Genomic DNA, 27,375 nt, shown 5'->3' with positions numbered 1-27,375 from the left:
ATTAATCCCATGATAGGATGAGCTAATAAAGTGGGATGCAGACTCTTGCCACAAGAGCAGTTTTGTGAAGAAAATAAAAGATTTTTTTCCTAAAGATTCCAATTTTTACTCATTCAAACCACTGTCATCAAAAATACCAGTCTGCTGAACACACATAGCAAAGAGGAAGCATTTCAAACTAGATCTGTGCTTAACTAGATGAGATAGTGCAAAGGTTCAAATCTATTGAAATGCTGTTCTCATCAATATATAACATGACCTGTACCTCTCTTCCTTGCAATAGAGACTGGCTAAAGAATGCCACAATCCTGTTCCTGCCTGGGAGACATTTGTAATGTAAAACAGTAAGGAAGGTACGTGGGCAGGCAAAGAGAAAAGATTTTTTTTCAGTTCTTTGAAGAATGAGGAACGAATCCTGCCCTCAGATATCATGTAAAAACTGCTGTTATAGCAAATAGGACTTTTTTTTCTTGTAAGAAATTAGAATGTGCCCTTAAGTGATGAAGAAAAATCCCTTTAATGTCACACTTTCAGCCAAATAAATAAGTATGCTGAGTATGAGACCATCTATCCAGACAAAGGAAATTGGTTAGAAATAAGTCTTCATAATACTAGAAAATGTGTTTGCACTGCAAATCCATCCCTTCCTGAAGGGTACCAATACACCTCTCAGTGGTGATTATTTGGAAGATCATTATCACAATTCCCTTTTGCCTTCCTCAGGTTCGAGTGAAGCCCTGCAGCTGCCTCAATGGTGGAACGTGTGTTACCAATATTAAATTCCCTCCAGGCCTTGGCGAATATCTGTGCTTATGTCCAAATGGTTTTGATGGGGAGTTTTGCCAGGAAGATATTAATGAGTGCAAGTCAAACCCATGCGGCAGCGGAACGTGTGTGGACAGCGTGGACCGCTACATCTGTAAATGTCCCCCTGGTTTGGGAGGTAAGGCATCACTGTTCCCATCTCTGATTTAACTAGAGACATATTGCATTTCAGGGTATTTTGAGCATGCACAACCACAACAATCTGTCAAATGAACTGCATTTGCTTCCTCTTCTGCTCCCATGACTCAGCTGTAGACAGATAGAAAGTGTGTAAAGGCAGCTATCTAATTATCCATGCTCAAGGAAAGAGAAAAGACCTAAAGGTCTGTAGTTATGAAATGACCATTCAAGGAGGCTGCGAATCACTCTGATCTCAGCTTCCACTGGCTTATTTCCCAGCTGTCCATCTGTGAGAAGAGCCAGAGGAAGACTGAGTGAAAAAGGTGAGGATCCAGGACCCTCTCACACTCCTAAGGATTATAGTAAATGAAGCCAATGAAAGAACTCTGAATGAATTTATTTATTTATTAGGTCTATGAAGAAGTAGATATGCAAAACATGCAGAAATAAATTCATTTAGTCCTAGCTGAAATTTCCTCAAGTTTAAGCCTTAGAAAACTGCAAGCCCATTGGGTTGTCAGACAGGTGGAACAAAAGCTAATCTTTTAAGCTGTTCAGGGCTGAACAAAATAGGTTTTTAAGAGATGCAGGGAAGAGCAATGATCAGTACCCCCCAAAAGAAAGATCTTAGAAAGGCAGAATGTAAAGCATGAAGAGGAGAAGTGGAAGAATTAAATGCAGTGAAGACAAAAGAGGTGGATGCAAGACATATGGTACAAACAGGAATAGAGAGAGTGAAAACCTGACATGTCAGGAGGAAGAGAAGCATCTAATAGATGATGGAGGTGAGGAGAGAACATGATGGTACCCGTCATGCCATTTATATTGTCAGCTTTGGTGCATTTGGGACATCTGTGAATGATTCCCACGCAGTAGAAAACACTTGTGACAGCACGTGGGGATGACTCCCCTGTGCTCTGCAGGCTGGAGCCAGCCACTCGAGGTTCTGCTGCTTGAAGCTTCTGGCATTTGGCTGTGCTGAGTCACTGCTGGGTCTCATAGAGCATCCAGCACCTCCTCCAAGCCAGGACCCACACTCCAGCTGCTCAGAGCATGACTCACTGCCAACACAACAGATTTTAATTTGGCCCAAGCATGCCTTCTCCTGTAATTTCACTGAAATTGTGGCCTTTTCATTCGCAGTGTAGCCTTTCTGGAGGTACAAGGCAATATTGAACATACAGGTTTTGTCCAGCATTTCTAAATTTGGCCCTTGCTTAACTTTGCAGACAAAGGGCTGCTAACACCGGTGCTGTTTAAAACAGCCAGTCACTCACCTGGGTCACTAAGCAGTCATTGGAATGTGAATATTTTTGTTACTATCCAGTCATGTCAGTGTTAAATTAGCCTCTCAAAAGTGAGGGGTACTAACTGAAACTGTGTTAAAATGTCTCTTGGATCAGCACTGTTTCAAAAGAAATGAAAAAAAAAAAATCAACCTTAAGCTGAACTCAGCTTTCAGTACTCGAACTTGTCAAAAAAAAAAAAAAAAACCCTATTCTGCTCACATATGAAAGCATGAACAGATTCATGATACCTCTAATGTTGGCTACTGTACAGTGCCATAGCTTTGAAAATACCAAGTAAAGGTAACATCAAAGGCCCAGGGTCTATAATCAAAAACCTCTATTTTAAACAAAAACAGATAGATTTGCCTCAGTGGGCTTATACAGGCAGAAAGGTACCCCTTCTCTTTCAGCAGGTCATGGCACTTTCACTGTTTTAGTCATGTGGGATTGCAAGTCCAGATTTCGTTACCTATAAAATTCCACTGGAAATAAAAAAAAAAAAAATCAGAGTTGAGAGTTCAGAAAATGGCCTGAAAGATCCACATAATACCTAGATGGTTGATCTTGTTGATCTAGTCAATCTGGTAGTGACTCCAGGTAATGCTATAGCACAGCCAAAGCCTGCTGCTCTCCGAAGGGTTTATGCTGGAAAAGACTACTCGTAGAGGGGGACACAAACCTAAGAACAACATTAGAAAATGAAATTTTGATCAAAATATAAAAGTCCCCAAACAAATTAGCACATGTAGAATGGCATGGTGCTCAATTCTGCTGTAAATGTTATTATGAGCACAGGGAAATTTAGGATCATTTTTGGCTAGATTTGGCTAAACACCTTAAAAATACCATGAGGACCAATTCTTCATTGCCTTCAATGAGGTGGATTAACTGAATAAAAATCAATATAATTCCATGAGTTAATGATGTCAGTGTATCTGCTCCCATTGTTTGATCTTCTCTACCAGTTTCACACCACTGCCTTTACTCACTTTATGTGTTATTGCACATAAACTGAGTGAAATCGAGCTCTATTATTCCACTTAAAATAGTCTGCCATGATTGCAATGCATTGTTTATAAATTCATGGTAATTGTATTATGAAAAGTGGTTTTCATTCTTTTATTTCTATAGTGAAATATCCAACACTTCAAAATAGCATGTTTGAAAATAACATACAGGCTGCTCTGAAAACAAAGACACAGGACACCTTGATGGCCAGAGAAACACTCAGTTTTCTGGAACCCTTAAGTCCTGTCAGTTGAAATAAATGTGTTGCTTTTGTTGTACTTCCTTGGCCCAAAAAGCTAAAACAAAAGCAATAGCAAAATACAAATATAATTGAGTAAAACAGGAATACAACTCAAAATTTTAATAGCAGGTAAGAAATTATATGCAAGTGGAGCTGAAAGCCAGCTGGGAAATAGATGATTTTACTTCAGGGCAGGTTCTGTGACAACAATAAAAGCTCATCCTTGATGCTGTGTTTATGTCTCAATTCCCCAGAAAACCATCAATAATCTAATGAGAAGGCAATGCTATACTGCTCAAGTGACAGCACCATTTCACCATCAAATCTTTACAAATGATAGGGAACAGGTAGTAGAAAGAAAATGTTTAACTCTTTTGAGAGCTTCCCAAACATCACTGCAAGAGACGAAGGATAAGGAACGAAGTGCCTTGCTAAATGGTAGCAATTAAAGTGCATCTGTGTATCTCAGGCAAAGTAACTGCATAATTTAAGAATGGTAACAAGGCAGGAGAGAAGCCAAAGGAAAATATGAGAGGAGGATAACTCCAGAATTATTAATACTTTGAATTTCTGCAGAGACTTATACATGCTTATCTCATTGTGTGTTCAAAGCACATTCATTTACCTTCACCCTTCACCGGTGGTAAAAATAATTCCTATTGTTTCTTCCCTGGGCTACTGAAAGCAAGAATATCATCTGCTTGAGAACAGAAACCCTTCTTGGAAAAATTAAAAAAAAAAAGTATCTAAATCTCTAAATCAGAAAACCATTTTTTCCTTATGTATCCAGTTAATATATAAAGGGGAGAGAGGGGGGACGGAACAAGCTATAATTTCATTTTATTTTTCAGGCATCTGAAAAAAAAATTGTTCATGTTGTATAATAACCATAGAATTCATCAATGAGATTGCTTCATCATTTATAATCAACATAACATGAACACAGTCAAAAAGACTCTCTCTGCATCTGTAGGTGGTCCGCTCTTCTCGGGGTATAAAAAGACTTCATCTTCTCAACCAATTTCTCATGCAGGGATGGAGAAATAGAGGTGGCATGGAAACAGATGTTTCAACCTTGCAACCTGAGGATCTTTTATTCCTAATATTTTTATTTGTATGGTAACAGTGCCAACAGAATTGAGACTCTCTTGTGTTGCAGTGTACTGGAGGTCATGCAAGCATAATAACTGACATTTCTTGTTGCAGACAGTTTTCTGTCCATTGCTACTGATTCTTTAGCAACCTTCAGTCAAAATTCAGACTTTCTAAATATTTGTCATCAGACTCTGTGGGATTAACATTATGCCAAGATTGATCAGATATTGTTTAAAATCATATCTGTTTGAGTCAAAGTGCTTGCATAGTTCCACCTTTAAGTTACGAAATTCAGTCAAGTGGGTTTTAAAATTAAGCTTGCTATTTATGTTCTTCCTTGGCTTTTTGTAATTCTCTCATCTTTGAGATTTTTAAGTCAGACTTTTGCAAAACAGACTATATAGAAGGGAGGAGAAGGGACTGAGCGGGAAGAAGTTTTTGTTTCTCAAAACCGTGAAATTCATTCCTATTTTGATTGTCTGTGGTATCATGTTTAGTCTTTAAACTCCACCCAGTGAAAGAAAATAATCACTAGTCTAACCGGTAATCCAAAATATAACAATGGAGGGAAAAAAGTAAATTAATACCTGCAACACCAGGTATTTAAATGAAACAAGGAGAGCTTTCCTAGTGCAAGAAACATGCAAAACCAGAACAATCTAGATTCAAATGGCACCAGAAAAGGGACATGCCTTTTGTTCTTCTTTTCTTTCCCCCTCCCCCCCCCCCCCCCCCAAGACAAAGCAGCCATGAATCAGTAGCTTCTTGAGACAGCTCAATCAAGAGAGACTTCAATTAGATTTTCTTACATGGAGATACTATTTTAACTTGAAAGGAGCTGTGCAAGCTATCTGAAATGCTGAAGCAATGAGAGATTATGTTGTAGAAGATGAATAATGATGTTCTGTTCTTATCATTCTGTATTTCATTCCTCTGTGACAAAATTCTATTTTGAAGAAAAAATATTCTTTTATCCTTAAATCTTCTGCCATGATAGAGCTGAACAGCTAATATGGAATATGCCATTCTGTACCTTATGGTATGTCATGAAACAGGTACTTGGACTATTCAGACAGCATCCCAGTCTGCTTGGGTATTCCTACAATTAACAAAGGGCATGCCTTAACAGAAATTATATGGGATAGTTTAAGACTGGACTGTCAGGACTTAATATTCTGGTAGCCAAGAATATTCTTAATAAGAATATTACAAGACTTAATATTCTGGTAGCCATATTATTTCTCAAGAGAGAGCATCATGCATATCTGAAGCCAGAGGGAGTTTTTAAACAACGCTGTATATGCTTATTCTGTATCATTTAATGTTCAGATAGTTATTTTAGCTTTTGGGTCAGCTTCCCCTGCAGATACCTATTAAATCATTCAGTGTTGTGAATTTGAATATCAGTTACATCAAGGGATTTTTTTAAATGACTATTTCCAAAATCAGCAATAGCCAAGATCCATTGTTTTGGATTCAGATCCTACAGCAGCTTATCTTCTGAACACCAGCACTGTGGCTTAGAGACAATTTCAGAGAGTTTCTTCAAATTTTAAATAGAAAAACCTCTAGGTTTTTTGTTTGTTTGTTGTATTTATTTATTTATTTATTAAGAATTTCATCATTTTGTCTGATTTACCTTTAGCCAGACTGTGCTGTTGTACAATAAGCTGTTAATAGTGTGAGGTTCACATAGAAATGAAGAGTGTAATATGTCAGTACATGGCATATCCTAAAGTCAAAGCGGTGAGACTGGCTTCTTCAGTGTATGACAAAGATCGCACATAAACATGACAACAAAAGCAGCAGCAAAGGTGTGAAATGTAGGGGCAATCATTTATTTAATATGCATAGTTTTCTAGGAGCAGTAGTCTCAGGTTCAGCACTTCTGGTGCCAATAACAACAGTAATAAACAGTGTGATAAAAGCAGGTTTAAGTGAGACAGTGGGGAATTTGGCACTATGTGAGTGATGCACCTTGTAATGAGTTTACAGCTGAGAAGTAAGCCTTAGTCTGCTTGAACATTTGAGCTGAGGAATAAACAGGGAATCTTTCCCAATTATTAACCTCCACTTTGTTTTGCCACAGGGCTTACTTGTCAGGAGGACAGGAATGAATGTGAAGAGAGTCTTTGTTTTCCTGGAGTGTCCTGTATGAATACCTTTGGTTCATATATATGTGGAATTTGCCCCAGTGGGATGGAGGGAAATGGTAAAACTTGCAAACGTAAGTGCTTGATTTGTTTTAATAGAAGGGTAAATATGAATCCACTTCTACTATGATTATCCTTAATCAAGTACTTTGCCACTTGTTTCAAGGACAGACCTCTAAATATATAAACCAGACTATTGTCATGTTGTATTAATATGGATAATTGCAAATTGGTCTTGGTTTGCAATTTTTCACTGCAGTTTAGTTTCATTTTGATTAGAACGAACACCATAGCATACAAAAGAAAAAAAAAAAAGAAAAAAAAAAAAAAGGATTTTCCAGATGCCAGCTAGATAGTTTGCCAAGGACATTCCCCAAGTTCTCCACTGTTTCACTCCTAAATATATCATATACTAACAAGTACTCAGGGAGCACCTCCAGGATTACTCCTGTTCTGAGTGAATGCAGGAAGGATATAGAGTAGGAGAAAGAAGGTCTCAGATAGTTTCATGACACAAAGGAGTCCATACCTGCTGAGCTCACATTTGGCATAAAGTCATGCCACAGTTCCCAACTAGCAAAAGTCCAGGAACAATTTTATACCTGCTCAGTATTTGTTGTTGGGGCAGTCCTCAGCAAATTCTTTAGTAGGGAGTTGCACTGACTTTGTACCATGCTGAGACCTTTCCATCACAATGGGATGTGACCTAGTCTGCATTTTTTCAGTCACACACACACAGGTCTTCTCCAGAAATAACATTTGGTGGGAAGGGAGGAGAAAACTCAACATTTGATGTATTTTGCATTTATTTGTTAGGGTTTCCAAATAAACACAAAAGTAAAATAGAACAACAAAAAAAAAAAAGATTAAAAAAAAAAAAAAAAAAAAGAGCTGTAATTGCAGGATCCTGGCATCAGCAGGATTGCTCTTGGTGGGTTTACCAAATATACCTTTAATGATATTGCCTAATGTCTGCATAGAAATGTTTTCTTTAATGTATTGTTTGGCCATAATGATCATTTCAAAGTGATTTTATGTCTGTCTCACCAAAGTGTAGGTAATTTGACTAATGAATTGATGACTAATGAGCATATACAAAATTATGCACTTTTTCAAAATATATCAGAATCATAATTTCTTCCTATGCATTTTTAATTACAAAGATATTTCTAAAATGCACATTTATTAGAACAAGTAAACATGAGGTCTTCCTTGCCTACCCAAAACAAGATAGAAATCATCCTTCATGTGTGTAACATACAGACTGCAATATGTCCACGCATGCTTCCCTTGCTGAAGCAAGTGTAAGGGCTTGCCAGAGGAAGGAAAAGAAAACTGAAGTAATTTTATAACTGCTACAGTGCTATAAATTATGTAGAAATTAGTATTTTCAAAATTTTTCAGTATTCAGCTTTCTTATTTACATCCATATATAATTAGTGCAAATATCTTGAAGAGTAAAAAGTTTGCAGCTAAACTAACCAAAGCTAACAAACACACACACTATAGATTCAAGCAGAAGCTTTTGAGGAGAGTCAGGAATCAGGCTGACCTCAGGTCCCAGGGATTAGCATAGCATCTTCATCCAAGTAACAACGCTGCATAATGCATAGGGACCTGAGGCCTCCTTACTGCCCTGAGCTCAATAAAAGATCACTGTGCATAAAAAGTATATCTCTCAGATAAGCAAGGTTTAGTGAATTTGTGTACTGTAATTTTTTCTATGCTCATACAGAAGCTTTACTGTATGTCAGCAGCTGACTCACCTGATTTGCCTTTATTTGCTTGATGGTTGGCTCCCAGAACAAACTTCTGTCAAGTTATCTGATTTGTTGTTACTGCTGCTTTTTATCATCAATCACAGTTAAGCTCTTAAAACCTTGTTTCCTCATCTCCATGCTTTCTTTTTACAGCTGTGCTTGCTGCTGACATTACACAGGTTTTTGTCATTGACAACAGCAATGGCAAAGGTGACTTGAACAAGACTACGGTCGAGTGGCCACTGCAACCCTTAGAGGCAAAGAACTCTCCTGTAATTAAGAATTTTAACAGAAGTGATACACATGGTAGGTATACAAGGATATGAAATGTTTTTGGGGTGTTGCGTATTCAGAAATCATGCATTTTACCATTTTAATAGCAAACATAAACTGTTTATAATGCATCACAGAAAGATGGAGTTAAAAATCAAAATCCCCTCAATAAATCAGACTGCAGGTTGCTGCTAATCGATTTTGCAAGGGGAAAGAGCCCTTAGTAATCAGAGTGGTCAAGCTTAAGTAGAATTCACGTCACTTTTGAGATAGAACAAAATCATTCAAAATCTTAGTGATCAATGAAAAGCAAGACAATAAGAATGACAGCTTACACAAACTTGCCATAGCCAAGTGATGCTGAATTTTATTCCTGCATTTGACTGGCAGTCAGTGCATTAAGACCAAGCTTTGAACATAAATGAAGTATTGACATGACTTCAGCAGGTGCTTTCCCCAGAATATTTGTGCCTGCATTCAGTGCAACAGGACCCTGAGCACTGCAGCAACCTCTCAGAGGTGTGTGTGTCTGCACATTGCTTATGTTGACCCACTTCTAATCAGTATTTCAGTTTTGTACTGAAGTTGTTGGATTTTTTTCAGTTTTGTACTGAAGTTTTTGTACAGATACCATACAGACACTATACAGATATACAAAGGTTTTTATACTTTTGTATATCTGTACTTGGCCATCCAACAGCTAACCAGAACATACCTCAAACAGGTGATCTGTCATAATGTCATAGGCAAGGTGCAAAGATAATGCTGAAATACTTGAGAATCACGATAGAGACCTCACTGGAGGCAATTAAAAAAGATCTACAACCATCATTTAGATTTTATTCATCATCTGTTCTCTGTCGACACTATTAAACACTTCACAGGGAGTTCATTATTCAGTGACATCATAAGTGATAAAATACTATACAGTACCAGAGTGTTTAATTTTTCATATATTTCTAAGGTAATTAAAATAGTCTCTTGTCATACAAGGTTCAACAAGTTGAGGATTTCTAGATCAGAAACATATGCACTTGACTGTGAATTTTTAAAAGTAAGGTATATGTGCTGAAAGGTTTGATGATTACTTTCCAATTATAGAAGACCAGAAGGATGTCAGAATAATACTATTTCTTACTCAGATAATCTCTCACTTATGCTGAAAATTACAGTTTCTATATTATCTTTGAAAAATGCCAAAGAACCTTGAGTAATAAACTTGAAAACATGCAATTAGAGGACTAATAAATCTTACTTTAATGAGAAACAGCTGTTCTGTTATGCTGTGCCTACAGGACATTCTCATGTTTGGCACAAGGTTTGGGAACATTCTGCATCAATTATTCTTCAAAAGAATAAAAGCAGTTATAAAACTTTAGCCAGGCTTTGACGGTCACACTTAATTTTATATATTCATTTCATTTGAGAAATTATAAATAAATGTGCTTGAAATTCCTTTTTCCCTAGGTCATGCAGCGCCTCTGTCCCATGTTACTACCTGTGCCAATAGGCCGTGTTTTCCTGGAGTATTGTGTTTTGATCGGAAACCCCCTTACATTGGATATGTCTGTGGCCGATGTCCACCAGGATTTTTTGGAAATGGTCGAATCTGTAGCAAGGTCCCCAGACCAGGTACTTACTCATTTTTGGAATTTTTAAAAAAAGTTTTGCACACAAAGGCTGTAAGCAAATATGAACTAGTATGGCATTACACTACAATGTGCTTTATAGTCAAACCCTGAAGTCTTTTTTCTGACTGTGAACACTCTTACCTGACAAGCAGCTAGCAGGTCTTATTTCAGGAATCTCTGTCTCTCAAGAATGAGATTCACCTTCTCATTTGCCACTAGGGAGAATTCTTCGCAACGGGACTTACTAGATGGTATGAATCACCACATCTGTGTTTCTGCCACAGCACTGGCATATGATTTCAAAACAGGTTTCCTCTTCAGTAAGATGGGAACATGACACATGACAGTACCACTCTGTTTTCCTTGTCTCCTAATTCGTTTGCTGCAAGGCATCTGTTCTCCAAGGTGACCTGTGAAGATGACGATAAACAAAGTGCCATGTACGAACAACTCTACCAACAACAGAACACAACAGATAATTAAAACCTTTCAATAGTATCCTTCGTAGCCTGAGCAGCATTCTTCCTTCGGGAGTTCTGAAACTCAGATGGTCCCATTAATCTCTGAGGACTGATCATTAGAAGAGGTCTTCTGCTGCGATAAAAGAAAAGCTGGGTCCTGACCTCAGGCAGAAAATGGCAATAGCATAGCAACCACTCATCAGTCATCCAATCTTGCATTCTCTCAGTGAAATTCTCATAATTCAATGCATAGTTCTCTAGGGACAGTCTGGATGGTTGTCCCATTTTCACTGCACAGAGCGATTTGCCAAGAGAACTTATGTTTACTCCTTAATAAGAGTAGTTATTACGTCAGGTTCCCTGGTTTCCCTCTAAATCTTTTTCTTAAGCATTCAAGACAGACTCACTGAAAACCCATCAAATTGTTCCCCAGCTTCCTACACTGACGAACCTACCTTCATTACCCATTCTGTATCCAAATCAATGGCTGTTGCCTTGGTGTTATATTTTAATGCACACTATTAAAGCAGAACTGATTTCACTGTTTAGAGTAGGTATTGTCCAGACTTTTTGAACTACAAATTGATTTGAGCTAGTTCTCAAAATCTAAAGGTCACAAAAAATAAAACTAACATTTTTCTTCCTCTGACTAGCAATGAGTATGTACAATGTATTAGTTTGTCAGAGTCACAAAGTCAGCTATTGACTGTTCTATAACTTGGTAAGCTGTAAAAGCAGTTGAGCAAAAAAATATAAATCACTGTGCATATAAATAAATGAACATTTCTGTTATTGCCCAAAGCTGCACCTTGTCATTAATGGGATAACAAGATATACATTGTATACCCAAAGGTCATTTAAATGTTGTTGAGTAGAACAGATATTCTACAGATATAGATATTGGTATAGTAAATCAGACACACATGGTACTGATATAAACATTAACCATTAAATTTGTGCATGTTCTAAAAAGGAAACACAGTCAGTAGTTGCCATTTACTGTGATTTATTCCTGTCATATACAGCTCCAGGCAAGACTTAAGAAATACCCCAAGTACAACGATCTGAAACAAATACACACTTCTTTCAAAAGGGAGCTGGATATCAGAGGCTGTGAAGTTCCTCTTTTTCCTCTTGAATATGTAAACTAAATCAAGGACTTCATGCTACTAATACAGCCATGCAACCTGTGGAGGGGTGAAAAGGATTTTTTTTGTTCCATAAGAGCCTTATATTCACTCACGTGAATTATATCATAATATAAACGATGAGAATCTTTACCTCTCTTCTCAGTCTTAAAAATAGTTTTCATTTGTCAGGACTTCAGGAACTGTAATTGCCTTATTTTCTATCTTTCTTGCCTTATGCAAGATGTCTGTATGGGCAAGATCAGCCTTTAAAATAATCATGCGCCTCAAGGTTAAATGAGAATAGTCATTCATTTTCATATTTAGAAATGAAAGTAATTGCTGCAGCTGTATGAGAGTCCTAATTTATAACCAAAATGATCGGTTTAACTCTCTTTCACGTGTGCTTTGCTAGTTCAAGCAGAAATATTGTATAACATTGATGATTAAAAGATATCAGACAAAAAGGAATGAACTTTCAATTAATTTTATGTACAGTTCTGGATTATGAATATTGTGAAATCCTCCCTGTTAGAATAATAGCTTCTCTCCCTTGTAACTTATGCTATCAGTCTTCAAACAAAACAGAACAAATCCTCTTCAGCTTGTTACAGTGCTTGTTAAGGCATTGAGATTACATACTAACTTCAATGTAAAAATTCTCTTGTTAATTCATTTTTTGTACTTTATTGGCTGTTTTTGACATAAAGTTGTACTCAGTTGTTACTATTTAATGACTAAGGTATGTGTGTTTTCATACAGAAATCATAAAAATTACCCAACTTCCCTTTGTAGACTACAGAGGAGAAAAAAAATGCCATAAGAAATTTCTTTCCTAAGTCCTTGTTTGATGAGAATATGCACCAAAAGTCCTTGATATGTGATAGGTTTTAATCTTTTGATATACTTGGCATACTGCAAATTATATAAATTCCAGAAATAAGTTTCTAAGCTCCATTTGCCTGCTCTGCCAATAGTGCAGGGCCTCATTTTCTTCTCACTTACATGTTTTACCCACTTTATATCAGGAGTCTGTATCAGTTTAAATCAACCAGACTTCATTGAAATTATTTGTGAGGTACATCTGATTAGTCTTAAGGTGATGTTACTGGAAACATCACCAGTACCAAAGCCTGTATGGACTTTCATACATAAAGGGAAATGTCTAATTTTAAAAATGCATTCTCATATATAATGTTTTCAGGCAAGCCAAAGAAAGTAAGCATTTTTCTCCCTTCAAAGTCCATAAAGCAGGTAGCCTACACTTTAAAAAAATAATAATTAAAAAAAAAAAGTAGCATCAACAGTCCCTTAAGTTTTCTAGTAGACAATAAGGAAGAAAGTCTAAGCAACTTAAATCTGCTCAAGCTTCACTGGGCATGCTTCACAGTTGTATAAAATATCTGTTACCTTTTTGTTGGTAGAGCCACATCTACTAAATCAAACCATGCAGTATCATAGGTTATATTCTTGGCATAAAGATAATGAATATATCTTAATGGGGGATGCTGGTGATGTGACTGCACGTTGCAATATTAGCAATATGCTACTGGTATTTCTCTAGACTGGTTTCATCACTCATGGTCTCAGAGATACCCATCTGTTTGCACTTTCTTTTGCAGGTTAGAGAGGTAGGTGTCATCACAAAAGATTTATTTTTTTTTCCTATTAGTAAACCAGCAATTTTACTGGACAAAGCAGTGCCACATCCGTCACCAATAAAAGATTGTTCAGAGCCAGCTTGTTCTGCCTCTTCTGGTTTAGGGAACTGAAGATCAGGGGAGAGGATTATTTTATGATCTCTGTAATCGAGTTCTGCTCTTTTCATTCTGAACTGCTAGCACTCCTGCCCTAGCAGTTAATTTGAAGTACAGTAGACATTTGGCATTTGATATACGTGTGGATTTGCCATTTGTTATGTTTATGTACTGCATTTTACACTATTCCAGTACCTGCAGCATGCTTCTGAACTCACTTTGATTTCACATCAGAGAGACCTCTGTGACCTTCTCATTTGCACTACTGTCAGATCTACATCAAGGTGTGGATTTAAAAACTACATAAAATATTTTGAATAACAAGGATAGGTGTGTTTGAATACATAGTGTTCCTGAAGAGCACTAACGCCAGAAGAATATATTATTATCAACTTTTATATTAACTTTTGACCTTGAGATTACTGCTGTTATTATTAGCACTCATCATCGATCACTGTCCATGAAGAATAAATAACTCCTGAAAAACAAGACAGTAAGTGCTTCGGTCACCAACCCAAGGTTTCAGCTTTGGAGCTAACTCCAGAAGTGGGGACCTCTTGCTGCCTGGAACCAATTAAATGATTTTTCTTCAAAAAGTGACTGGTGAACATAGTTGAACCCTTTCATCAAACAGAATTGATGAATTTGCATTAAAAAGATCAAGGCCCAGATTCCAGTCTCGTTTACACCAGTGTAAATCAGAAGCGATCCCATTAAATGAAGAGCACTGCCCTAACAGTGTGAGCTGAGCATTGTTCCTGGAAGGCAGGCTGAAAAATATTGAAAAGTAGGCACATCACAGGCTGAAACTTCAGCTACAAAATCTGTATGTATTGGCAGGTATAGACAGAACACACACACTTCCCAGCACTCAGAGGATGCTTTGTGATGAGGAACCAACCGGCCATGACACTGTTTATGCAATGAGTTACAAGGCTCAATTGAAGGCAGGAATCTTTTGATGCTGCAGTCATTAGCTGCAAAGTTAACTGAGGTCCTTGCAGAGAAGACATAAAAGAAATACAAAATAAGTGGTACATATTACTTTGGTCCGTCTCTGTGTGGTAACAGCTCTCAGTGGCTGATTCTTGTGGGCTCAGAAACTGGGAAGCATTGCTTCCCAAGGCCAGGGCTTCCAGCTCCTAGTGCTGACTCAGGCCATTGAAACTGGCCACAATTCATCTTTGGAATTTGTGTTGGAAGTTGCTGATCCCTTTCCTAAACTATGTTTCAGCATTTCTATTTTTTAGTATTTCAGGCCAAAATGTACATTTTTGCAAACTGACCAGTTATGTTGTGATGACATCTCCTTCAAGGGCATTTGATGAAAAGGCAGCTGAAGTGTGGTTAGAAATGACACACAAAGACATTTCATACAAATCTGGATTCATGAAAAACATATTTTTTGCAAATGGTATGCCAGTAATCTTCACAAGGCCAGGATCACCCAGGCATTTTGGACATAATCTATGACCCTTCCCTGCCCCCTGAGTACGTAATTGCCTCCAAAACCCCACTCCTTTACTTGTCAGGCTAGAAAGGGAATCAGAGAGCCTTTCTGATGGTTCTTTCCTCCGTAGGGATACCTAATAAAATATTAAGTATTTTCAGAGAAACCTCAACAGTGGCCTGCACAGTATGTGCTATGACCCAAACATAATAAATAAAGAAGGCATGGTAAGAATAATATGTTTTGATAATTTAAAAGATAAATGGTTTCCAGCTTCACTGATCCTTATACTCTGTCAATCCCGAATTTGTTAAGTGCTTCCAATCCAGATGATGTATTTAGGAAATGATGTCGCTCAGCAATAGAAGTCCAATGAAGCCCAAGCCATAAAACCAGTAGGAAAGAGGACTAAGCTGTATGCCATGAATAATATTTACATTCAATCAGAGCATCAAGTACAGATTACATTTCTCTCCTACCAAGAATGTGCCACTTTTTGCTTAAGCAATCACCATGCCATCATGACTTTTAAGTGATAACAACAGCTCAGTCTGCAACAAATAATCTATGGAAGATATAGACCCAGTAGGCTTCTTTGTTTTTTTGTTTGTTTGTTTTAAGTTGACAGAACAGAGTAAGATCATCTCCTCTTAAACTTTCCAAGCCCATTTTATCATCTAGCTCTAATAGCACATAGCTTCTAAAGTGAGCCAACCCTATTTCCATAAATCTGATAACGTTGTTTTGTTAAAAAACAAGTGGCACAACAGTTTTGACACTAAACACAAAAGCAGAGCAAAAGATGGAGCAAAAGGGTTCATAAACAATACAAGGCAGAGTACAGTACCATGTCTGAAAAGATGGTGTGAAATTCATAGATTCATTATTGCCCATGACAAATTTGGGATTCTCATCATCTTGCTGTTGTTGGTAAGCAGGGACCTACAGAGGTAGGACACTCACTTCACTGAATTTATTTGCAGCAGCAGGTGATATTCACTGCCAATCCATATGAATTTTGCCCAAATAATTACACATCACATGTGTAGAGCTAGATCATTTCTGAAGGGACACAACAACAGTCTGTAGCTAAAACAGCATTGTTGATACTCTAGAATTCAGGACAGAATAATCTTTCATACCAATAATTTGTCACAGTGAGAGTTTATCTCATATTATGACAAAAATACAAAATACATTTGTTTGATTATTTGTTTGTCTTGTTTTAAGTTCTATAGGACACAGAGAGGTACAACTGCAAAGCAAAGAGTATCAGCAAAGCTCCCTAGTTTTATAAATGGTGGAACAGCTGATAAATCTTATACCTTACTAAAAAATAACAGCTCTCAACAAGAGTTTCTCCATGCTAGCACATGCTGCTTATAGTATTTATAGAATGTTGTCTTAAAAATCTTAGATTTGAATTGTTATAATTGTTATTATATTGTTGGATCACGATATTTTAAAGTCTTCTTCAGTTAATGCCTCATGGGATAGATAGTCCTTAAACCTCTTTCTTTTGTTGTCCCCCAGATGCCTCTGGTCAGCTCATAACTTCCTCTTTGCAGGTGTCTGAATACAAAGAGGAGACCTTTCATCTTCTTGATGTCACAGTGTTAAATACCTACATGGCCTAGGGAGTTTGGTTAGACTAGATGCTGATTAGCAGAACTGCCACGGGAATTCTGCAGCACACAATGTGAAAATTTATTATCAAAATTTCTTCTTTTTGCCTTTTTAAAATATATATTAGGAAAAAAATAACACTATATATAATTTTCAACCAAATCAGTTGTAGCTGTGGAGAACTTATAAAAGCATGAGTATTTATATGTGCTTTTATGGTATTAAAATAGATTCATTATTGGTCTCCAGCAAAGTATAGTTCAGATTGTTTCTTGGCTTTCATATGTAAAGTAGCTCATTTTTATGTGTTTACAGCCCCAAACAATATAATTATAATTTTACAGCATTTATTTCTTGAATCAAATAAAAAGAGAATTTCTGTAAAATATTCAAATTTAAGCTACTTTTTCTTTGAAGAAATATTATGGATTTTCTTTTGAAGAAATGTTAAGAACTTTCTTTATAAGCTATTATTACAGTTCTAAGGGATTCTGCATAGATGTTTCAGAGAACTAGGCAGGGATGCTTCATTGAAGATCTGTCTTGATCTGTCTATTTTGTGTATATCTACCAACCTGTTCAAGTCATGAGAGAGTCTGAAGGCCCACAAGGCATCATCAGATAAGATAAGAGTTTTTATTAATTTTTCCATCTTTCTCAGTGCTGAGCTAAAGTAAAATATACTGCCAATTCCTGAATAGAAAGTATAATTTAGTTTTATGGAATCTATCTTAATTTTCTCTTTATAGCTGCTGAAATAGTGCAGTTGTAGACTGAAATAATTGGAGAAGGTAGAACACAAAGATGAGAGGTAAAAGCCTCTGGTTTTTCAGTCTTAGGTCTGAGAAGTGGACAAGGGATAACAAAAGAATGAGCAATAAAATGGTTATGAGGGAGTTAAGAGGGTGAACCAAGGTGTTTTCAAACACAACTATTCTTCTTTGCTTCCTGTTTTGTTAGCTGGATATTCAGAGAAAAATACAGGAAGAACACTTCTAAAAGCTGCAGAAGGGAATGGTTTAGAGCCAATGAACAGAAGGAGCAGTGAAGGAGATAGAGTAACAAAGGAACAGAGAGCAGCAGGTCTCCCATGCAAGGGGTAAGAGCACATGGAGCATGTTGAGATTACCCACCCCTAGGAGAGAACTTTTCAATTAAGCCCTGAAATAAACTGCCAGGTTGGAGAGGTGTTTGAGAAAACACAGTTTGTTTGTAAAAAACAAACAAACATACAAACAAACAAAAATTAGTTTATCATATACATGTACAATCTGAAAATGATATCAATAAAAAATAAATATTTTGATAAAGACAAAAAAAATAAATCCTTTTTGGGGAGCATGCTCATATTTCTGCATTCAATAATGCTCACACCATTTTTTAAAAACACAATTTCTGGTGACACTGACTTTAAAAATTCTATTGAAAATGTATAGAAAACATAACAAAAGGAAATCAAACCAAACCAAACCAACCAAACAAAACCCACCAGCAACAAGCAAACAAACAAAATCAGCCCCAAACAAACAGAGTTTACAAAGGAACAGACTACTTTATTTTCTTCACTTTTTCCATACAGCTTTGTAGTCATTGATGTCTTGCAACGTTCTGGCACTTTGCCTACATGTGATCCCTTGTGTCCAGAATTGTACTAACTACACATCAGGTAGTTGCATCAGGTATCTTGATTGCAGTTTTAGAAGTTCTGGGTGACATCAAAATTATAAAAAATATCTCAAAACAGTTGAATAAGAGTTTCACTTCCTGTCCATGCTGAAGACATTTTAAGAATTAACTTTGTCAGGCTGCACTACTTCAAGAAATCTGAGACTATCTGCCAAACTTCCCTGCTGTGTGAAGTTCTCTAAGCCCTTCTGGTCCTCTCTGTACTGATAATAATTATTAATAATGTAGCATCATAACGTAGCCTCTATATTGAGGTAAGCAGAATCCTTTGAATTTACTTAAAATGCAGCAATACTAAAACAAACAAACAGTAGTTTAAAGTTCACTATTTAGGAAATTTGAATATGCATGCTTACAAGTATATGTAAATTATAATCAATTAAATACTTACAAAGCAGCAGACGCAGCCATAGATTCATTTGCTAACATTTGTGGGCATTATTTACTCCAAAAAAAGGGAGATTCTTAAAGAAAGTTTGGTGGCTGAACTGGCTTCAGATCCCAGGTTTTCTCCACAAAAAGCATTATGATAGAGTAGTACGATTTTGTGTTTTATACACACAAAACAAATTTGCATTGCAGATTTCTAAATTATGAATGGTTTTACAGAATTGTGTACGTACAGCTGCAGCCACATTTGACAAACAAAAGAGTCTGCAACAGAGGAAGGAATTGCTTTTATGCCAGCTCCATAGAATACTCCCTACTGCTCATGGCACGGGTAGGTGAAGGGGAAGAGAATTGCTCAGGTAGAAACACCAGCAACACAGCCTCATTTTCGACCAGGCTGAAACATAGCTCAGGGACAGTGAACTAGATGTTCACCTTTTAATTTTATTATTAAAGCAATGAGTGAATGAATTAACCTGGCACAGAAATGATGCTTTGAAAACATGGATTTTACTGAGGCTGAATATGCCTGTACAGATGGATGCAGAGCAGTGCAATTGCTTTGCTCATGTGTTGACCTGTCTGGATGTAGGGCACGTTAGGTCCACAAGCTGTCGAGCTGCATTAGCCCAGCATGAACCAAATAGCCTGGCTGGTTTATTCTGTCTGCCTATGCACAGCTAGTGGCTCACACACAGAGCTTCACATCTTTCTGATTTGTGAATTCGAGATCTGGACACTTCTTACAGAAAAGTTATTACTGGTATCCTCTACTTCCACATTTTTCAAAGAGGGGATTAACTTTTCTCTGTGCTTATTTTGTGTGTGATATGTGTTCCTAAAATCTTTTACAACACCTCTGACTTTTCAATTTTTGCATAAAAAATAGGTAAAGCATCATGATTTCTAAACTGAAGCTACTGTCAAAATTTATAATAATATTCCAATCTTAGCCTTTAAAGCTCTTTTGTTCCTACAAAAATAATCCTGGGATTACAACTTCTGTAAAATTTGGGACATCAAAGCTGTACCTCTGTTAAGGGAGTTGAGGGATATTTCCAGTTGGGTATTCTGGGAGTTACTGTTCGTGATTGTAAGTGAAGGGACTTCAGTGATTGGGGAAATTCAACCAGCATCTAAGCATAGGGAAATTAAGGATACTTCAAAGCAAGGACGGGAGAATCAAAGTTTCATTTCTAAACAGTTGTGAGTGGGAAGATTTTAGGGTATGCTTGGATGGCTAAAGAGAAGATGTAGGAATTAAATGGATTCAGAATAGAGAAAGAAGTTATGCCAGAACTTAATCAAATAAAACAGCAGATTAAGAGTTGATGGAAAAACAGAATCTCCCTAGAGCTTCCTATTGACAACTGCTCCGTTTTCCCTTTCTCACCAAGTAAATACAGAGAAAAAAAAATATTAAAGCAAAAAAAATAGAGAGATAAATGGGATGATCCCTAATACTCTGGTAACAAGGCTTCTTAGACCAGTGTAATTTTTCTGTTCTATCTTGACATTTTAAATAAGATATATGTGCTGGTAGATGTTTCAAATTTTAAATGATGACCCACATAGCGCAATATGTCAGAAGAGCATTTCTGCGTCGACATTCTTCTGAATGAGAAATGTGCTACACAGCATGTACTACTAAATGTTAATAGCTCTAAAACTACACAAATTGTAAATTTATTGAATTGTGTTAATAATGAGATGAATTCTTAAACTACTCACAGAATTCTGAAAGGGTTGCAACCTGATCAGAATTAAAGGTACCCATAACACTCTGAACTGAGAGGGGGAATAAACCATCAACAGATGATCTTGTTAAGGAGAGGGAACCAGTCTCCAGATGAAGAGTAGGCTGTCTGGGGACTTTTTAGTAGAAAATAAGGACAGAGCAACACCTGGATTACAACACAGAGATTGCATATGCTGATAGTGTCTGCTACTTGTTAATGCATGAAAAAGTTACACTTACATTTAAAAAAATAAATAAATTTAAATTTCTTACTCTAATAGCTGTAGAAGAGAAGCACAGCAATGAAGAGGAAGCAACTAGTCATGTCTACAAGAAATTTACAGCAAGAGCTTGAGGTGTCAGCTGCTAGTTGTGGCTCAGAGTGGGGCTGTTTCCAAGGCAAATTGCTTGGGAAGGAAGGTACGGAGGTGCTTGAGGCTAAGTGAAGGCTTGGCTGAATGACACTTGGGTCACTGACTTAGTCCACCATGTCCCAGGCAAAGTATGAAATGCTGGCTCTCTGGAAACAGAAATGATTGGTGTCAGGAGGGGATGTGATTTCTCTTAATCCAAGTCTAGATGTAGCCTGTTTCTGAAAGCTTGAAAATGCAAAAAAGAAGAGACAGAAACTCAAAAGAGAGAAAATATATTAGATTTCTTTACTGTGTTTCAGTGGTGATAACTTACTCTGGGTTTAAGATACTGTCGAGTGTCTGCTCTGTTTATGAACTCCTATTTTCACTAGGTTATATAGCTGTTTTATTATCTCCAGAATGAACATAATCCTCTTCATATACAGTAATCTAGTAGGTCACTACAAAATGCAATTCAGGCGAGAGAAGAAATCAGAATTTGCTGTGCCTTAACAATGCCATTATGGCATTGGCAAGCACGAGCCAGATACTGGTTATGATGATTCTGATTTCTAATCTTAGCACAAGCAGTACGAGGTACTTCAAACACCAGGCAAAACAATGGCTGAGGGGTTCTCATGTAGGGGAATTCCTAAACAGATGGAAAGTGTCCTGGTGTTGAGCTGGATTAGGTATTTAAACTTCTGTCTCTGAAATCTGGTCTCTGTCACCCTTGTTCTAATCTTCCACAGATGGGAGAAAACAAAGGCATCTATCTTTGCAGGGCCTGATCCTTCCTGGTGTTACATTGTGCTTACAGTGGTGTAATTCTTGATAGGAATGGAGCCCCTTCTATGCACAGCTGGAACAAAGCATCAAATTCTCAGTCTCTTTTCCAAGTCCATGGAAAATAAACTCAGTTGTTCCCACTGCTGCACATTTCCCTGTTAGTATAGGCAGAAATACCAACGGTAGTGAAAATGTATTTTTGTACTGTCACATAACCTTGAGCACTTTGCCTTGTCATTTTTTATGTTATTTTCATCCAGTCCAATATGTAATCATACTGTGGCATCACAGAGAAAACCAGATTCACACAATCACACTTCTGCATTGATAATGGGTTATACATTTGAAAATATTGATCGACTGTGAGGAAAATAAATTGAAGTAATACAGAATTTGAGAAAGTTGCTGACTACAGACAACTAGGTCTGCAATCTTTTGCTATATTTCTTTGTTTTGGTGTATTTGGATATCTAGAAAACTACAGAAATAAATTTTCAGGAATTTCAGAAAAATATTGTCAGATTCTAATCCTAACTAAATTGCACAGTATCTTTTTAAGTAAAACTATGATAAAATGCAAGCTGAAAGGACACTGATGTAGCCACATTTGACTAATACCAAAGTTCCTGTGACAGTATCTTATGAAGTTTGGTGGCCTGTACAAAGTGGATGAGGGACCTTAATCCGTACATGTGATGAACAAACAACCAAAATATTTACTCTTCATTGGAAGTTTTATTTGAGGTGGAAAAAAAAAAAAAAGGAAAAAAAAAAAAAGGAAAAAAAAAAAAGCATTGCTATAGGTGCACTCCAAAAACATCATGCTTCCCCTAAAAATGGGAAGACAGAAGCTTATTTGCAGGATGGGCATATCAGTTATCATCTAATAAGGAAATAAAAGACTTTCATTTCTCAGATATACAGCCTGACCCCCTCAGCAGTCACTAAAATTCAGCTAGGAGGATTACATTTGATTACAATACAGTGGAAGGAGCTCAAAGCTATAATCAGTGCTCATTTAAGAAATTTGTTAGAAAGGTCATTTGGCCCCTCATTGTCATTCCTGTTGATTTCTGGTCCCTGAATCAAGCTTTCTAAGGGCAGCAATAATCACCTGTTGCTGATAACTTTCTGTGGAGACGTTTCTTTCATCTTTCTTTCTTAGGTTCATTTTAAAAAATTGTTTGACTTCTCCTATCTTCTTATGCTCATCACTGATGTCCTCTCCTCCTCACCATCTCCTTTCTTCCATTCTGTGCATCTCATCATTCATCAGCCTTGCCTTGGACAGTAAAATCCACGTATTTACCTACTATTGATGCCCATAACTTGATCTACTACCATACACCACTCCAAAACGTGATGCTTCAGGGCAACAAAAACTCATCAGCCAGAAGAATGACACTGTTTATCGGCCAAATAAGCACAGCTTTGGATGCCAGGTTTTCCTTTGATCTAGTCAATGCTCTAAATTTATTTTTGACCTTTGCCAAGTGTCTTTATCTCTTTTTCTTGCTAACTATGACTAATTTCTACATCAGTAGGAGTTTTATGAAAGTGATTAATATTTATATTTAAAAAGTAGAGCTACATCCCACGTGGGGTTAACCCTAGAACCAAGTGAGTTTTTTTTTGTTCAGGATCCAATACATTCCATTTCCTATGGAGTGAGTATGCCAGAAGTGGTTAAAAATAGCTTCTTCCATTCATTAGAGTCAGCAGATAGCCATTAATCTTCCTGAAAGTATTGATTCAAACTACTTGTCTCCACTTTCAAGGCCCTTCACAGACTAGCCTCTCCCCATCTATCATCTCTCCTTACACTACTGAAAAGGTAGCTGGCTTTGTAACAAGTGGGTGACAGTTACAAACCAGCAGCCTTTCTTACATGCTGCCCCTCACGTCTGGAGGGAGCTGTACACAGTACTAACAAAGGTTTTCCATTTGTCTCCTTTACATGCTTTCCTCAAACTTTCCTTTGCCATAAGGACTACAAAAGCATTGCATCGTTATACACTGATGTGATTGGACTAGAATCTGGCTAGCAAGTTATCTTGCCAAGTATGGTCTTATCATTTCTTTATTTCTCCATCTCTGATATCTATCTGTCCCAAACTGCAATGTCTTGTCTTACTCCTAGACTGAAAGAACTTGAAAATCTCTGCACACGGTACTGTATAGCAGAACATTTCCCAGTACGCTACTGAAAAATATACAGTTAGTCGGAAATAAATGCTAGATCAGGTGGTCAACAACTGTAGGGAGCATGAGAGAATGGCACACAGTGCCAAAACCTCATGGACTAGCATAGGTTGAAACTAGTAAAACAGCATGGCAAGTGTTTTTGCCTGGCTGCAATTATCCCTTGTAAGCTCAGTGCTGATCCTTAAAAAATAATGCCTGGCTACCACTGAGAGTCACTACCTTAGTCTTAATATTAAACCAGCACAATTATATTTCATCTAGCTCATAAACTTATTCTGTAATTTTCTGTATTGTAGTTCCCCATGCATCCAGTGCTATTGTCATCTATAGGAGACAATACTGTGACATTTCTACACCAGCCAGCATAGATAAGTCCTTAGCACAGATGGCAGATTATTGCATTTACTTCTAGAATTGATATTCTGTTGTTTGCTCATAATCTAAATGGTCATAGTGGTTTCTTTAAACACTAAACTGGCAAATTTGACTGGTATATATCTTCCTTCTGCCCTAGATTCAAGATCTTCCCAAAGCCGTGTGGATGTTGCTGAGAGAAATAATGAAGATGCTAGAGGCTCTCACCATGAAGGCAAGACATTAAGAAACATATATTCCCTTCTTTCCCAAACCCAAATTCCAAGACAACAAACTACGTACTTTATGGAAAGAAACCACACAGTCATTAACACTCCATTTCTTACAATGAAAAGGAAGATTTCCGAGGCTCAGACATTGTCAGAAAAAAAATATGTTATGGAGTCCACAGCACCTGAGAAACAGACTTTTCTTGACAAAAGAAGTGATGCACACACTTTCCTTCTGCACGAGGAACCAGACCCCAGAACAGCAGCTGTCACTGTGACAACTCCTACTGCTGTGCATTTTAAGCAGTACAAACCAGGTCCAACACGGTCGGCTCCTTCTCATCGCAACACAAATGAAAGCTCATTCTTTGCAAGGCAACATGCTGCTCAGCAAGCTTGTTCCAGATACAGCTATTTTCCCAGGAAATGGCCCAGTCGAGTCACAGTCTCAAAGACCAAACCCTCCCCAAATTTCCTGACAGAGCAGCAAAGAGCATCTTCTTTGGAAACACACCTCACACCCTCTTTTCATTCATTAGGTCATTCCCTTGACACAGCCCCCCAGGGTGCTAGCATCCCACCTGTTCCCCCAGCAAGGCTCCCAGCACAGACTGCAGCGCTCAGGCAGGCATACAAGGCAGCAATGGACTATGTGGAACTGCCAAAAACCATCAGTAGGACACGTCAGGATGTCATCTGTGCTAACATGCCGTGCTTCAGTGGTGTGCAGTGTGAGCCAGACGAAGATGGAGGGTTTAAATGTGGGTCTTGTCCCATGGGATACAGCGGTAATGGAATTACGTGTGAAGGTAAGGAGGAAAATCCTCTTCCAAATTCCTTTGTGCCTTTAAATATATTTATAAGTATAAATAAATTCATTCTAAAAAATTATAAATAGTTTTGATTATAAATTTACAGACGTTGCCAACTGAGATCACACTGGTTTTCAAAGCCAATTACATTTTAAAATAATAGAAAAACTTATTCTATTACTCAGAAGTTCTTTCTGTTTACAAAAATGACATATTTACTTGATAATATCTAATCTACTGAAACCAGGACTAGATTGTGATCTTGCTTGCCCTTGCTTAAGGCCAGATTCATTTTACTGAAATCATTACATTTGAAAACATATAAAACTTTGTGGGAAAGAGTAAAATTTACTCTATTTGTCTATAGAACACATATTCTATGAAAAACTAATTGTTCTGCTATCTTAAAAATTATTTTTAAATATCTATCTGATACCCCAAATACAAAACTGAACCTGTCATCTGAAATGTATAGCACCAGAAGAGTTTTCACAATATATTGACTTATTTATTAGGCATTTTAGAATACCTCAGTAAAGCAATAGCATTACACACATTTCTAAAACAATGAGTTCTCTGACTTGGCTCTCGTTAATTATACCTTTTGTTGAAATCCTTCTGATAAGTTGATGTCTTAATTGGCCTTTCATTACACAAAGCAAAAATGTAGTGAGTCTATTCAATTTGTAGTAATCTATTTAATTTTCTTTTGCCAGTGGTTTCTCACATCCTGTGCCTGCAGCAGACAGGCGTGGCAGGGTCTCAGCAGGGCTTAGCACCCCTGGGGTTCCCTGCTGCTCCCGAGTCTTTTTGGGAGTGTAAAGCCCCTAGCAGCATTGCAGCCCTCTGAGCTTAGAGCAGTCCTGGAGACTTGCTGCAAAATGTATAAGGAAAAATTACTATAATCCTGCGTGCTGTAATTTTCACCTATTTGCACATTTCTGAAATGACCCTTATAAAGAGCTGAAGGTTTTTTTAGCCCATCAAGAAAGACCCCATCTTTTATGCCTGGAGCTGGAAACACACCAAGGGAAGCTCAAAGCAAGCTGGAGTGCAGGATGGCCTCCCCTCAAAGACAAGGCCTAGGTACAGATGAATATTTACAAATACAGATATTCAGCTGCCAGTGTATAAATAAATTTAGTATGCCCATCAGTACAGTCCTTAAAACATAAATCTACCTGTGCCTTTTACTGTCTCACAAGGCGAGATGTTTTCTTCAATTACTGGAATTACAGAAAACCTCTCTAGAGAGTCCTTAAGTTGAAATAGCTTATTGCCAACATCATTCTCCGTCTCGGGGCTTGATGACATGGTACACAAACATCCTTTATTTGTCTCCTGTCACTGACCACATCACCTGACTCAATAATAAGCCTGTCTGCTTCACCCTGAGCTGCTATGCGCACCTGCGACTGCTGTCCTGGAGTAGGGCCAGGAATGCCTCTGCCGCCGGCTCTGTGTGAAGAGCATCCATTGTACCTCCAGCTGCTGGTGTCTCTTTGCATGTCAGATGCAGCTGGCTGATCATGACAGATGAAGGAGAAAGATGACAACAGTTCCTTGCATTAAGGCCTTGCCAGAATGTCTGCTATCAGCACCTGACGATGCAGCCACGATCGTACTGATTTCCCACAAAACAGCAGTACCCTCTTAGAGCAGGCAGAGGCAAAAATGAGCAAGTGATCAAAGCTTAGATGAGACAAAACTTTGTGAAATCTTCAGACTTTGATGCAGCATGCATGGCAAGCGAGCAAAAATGCCCAGCCTTAGATACTGTTGAGAACTGTCACCACCTCATTTGATGCCGAAATTCACCGAGATAAAAGGAACAGCCCATCGCTAGCAAGGTTTAATACATGTGGAGCTTGAGGGGATGTGACCTTTGTTTAATAAGAGTTCCTGAAAATACTCTGAGATGATAAATGCTTTACTGAGTGGTATTTATCTTGTGACAGAATGTATATTTATTTATCTATTTAATTTCTGTTGTGTGGATTCA

At 37.5% G+C, this 27,375-nt stretch overlaps 1 protein-coding gene and 1 long non-coding RNA gene across 2 annotated transcripts in view; one reads left to right on the top strand and one right to left on the bottom strand.

Annotated features, from left to right (window-relative positions):
- LOC311438809 (von Willebrand factor D and EGF domain-containing protein-like) overlaps nt 1–27,375 on the top strand; it is a 177,182-nt gene that overhangs the window by 108,950 nt on the left and 40,857 nt on the right. Inside the window, exons 17-21 of the mRNA XM_084523694.1 lie at nt 724–943; nt 6,668–6,805; nt 8,645–8,797; nt 10,232–10,396; nt 24,492–25,370. Of these exons, the coding sequence (XP_084379820.1) occupies nt 724–943; nt 6,668–6,805; nt 8,645–8,797; nt 10,232–10,396; nt 24,492–25,370 (1,555 nt within the window). The remainder of the gene's footprint in view (nt 1–723; nt 944–6,667; nt 6,806–8,644; nt 8,798–10,231; nt 10,397–24,491; nt 25,371–27,375) is intronic.
- LOC311438813 overlaps nt 1–27,375 on the bottom strand; it is a 55,530-nt gene that overhangs the window by 19,770 nt on the left and 8,385 nt on the right. Inside the window, exons 2-3 of the long non-coding RNA XR_014694330.1 lie at nt 10,537–10,805; nt 8,498–8,761 (exon numbers count right to left, since the gene is read on the bottom strand). This is a non-coding gene — a long non-coding RNA (uncharacterized lncRNA). The remainder of the gene's footprint in view (nt 1–8,497; nt 8,762–10,536; nt 10,806–27,375) is intronic.

This window comes from Aythya ferina, assembly GCF_964211825.1.
Source record: "Aythya ferina genome assembly, chromosome: 6".
NCBI lineage: Eukaryota > Metazoa > Chordata > Aves > Anseriformes > Anatidae > Aythya > Aythya ferina.
Note: the sequence above shows the minus strand (reverse complement) of the source record. Positions and strands in the feature narration are given on the sequence as shown.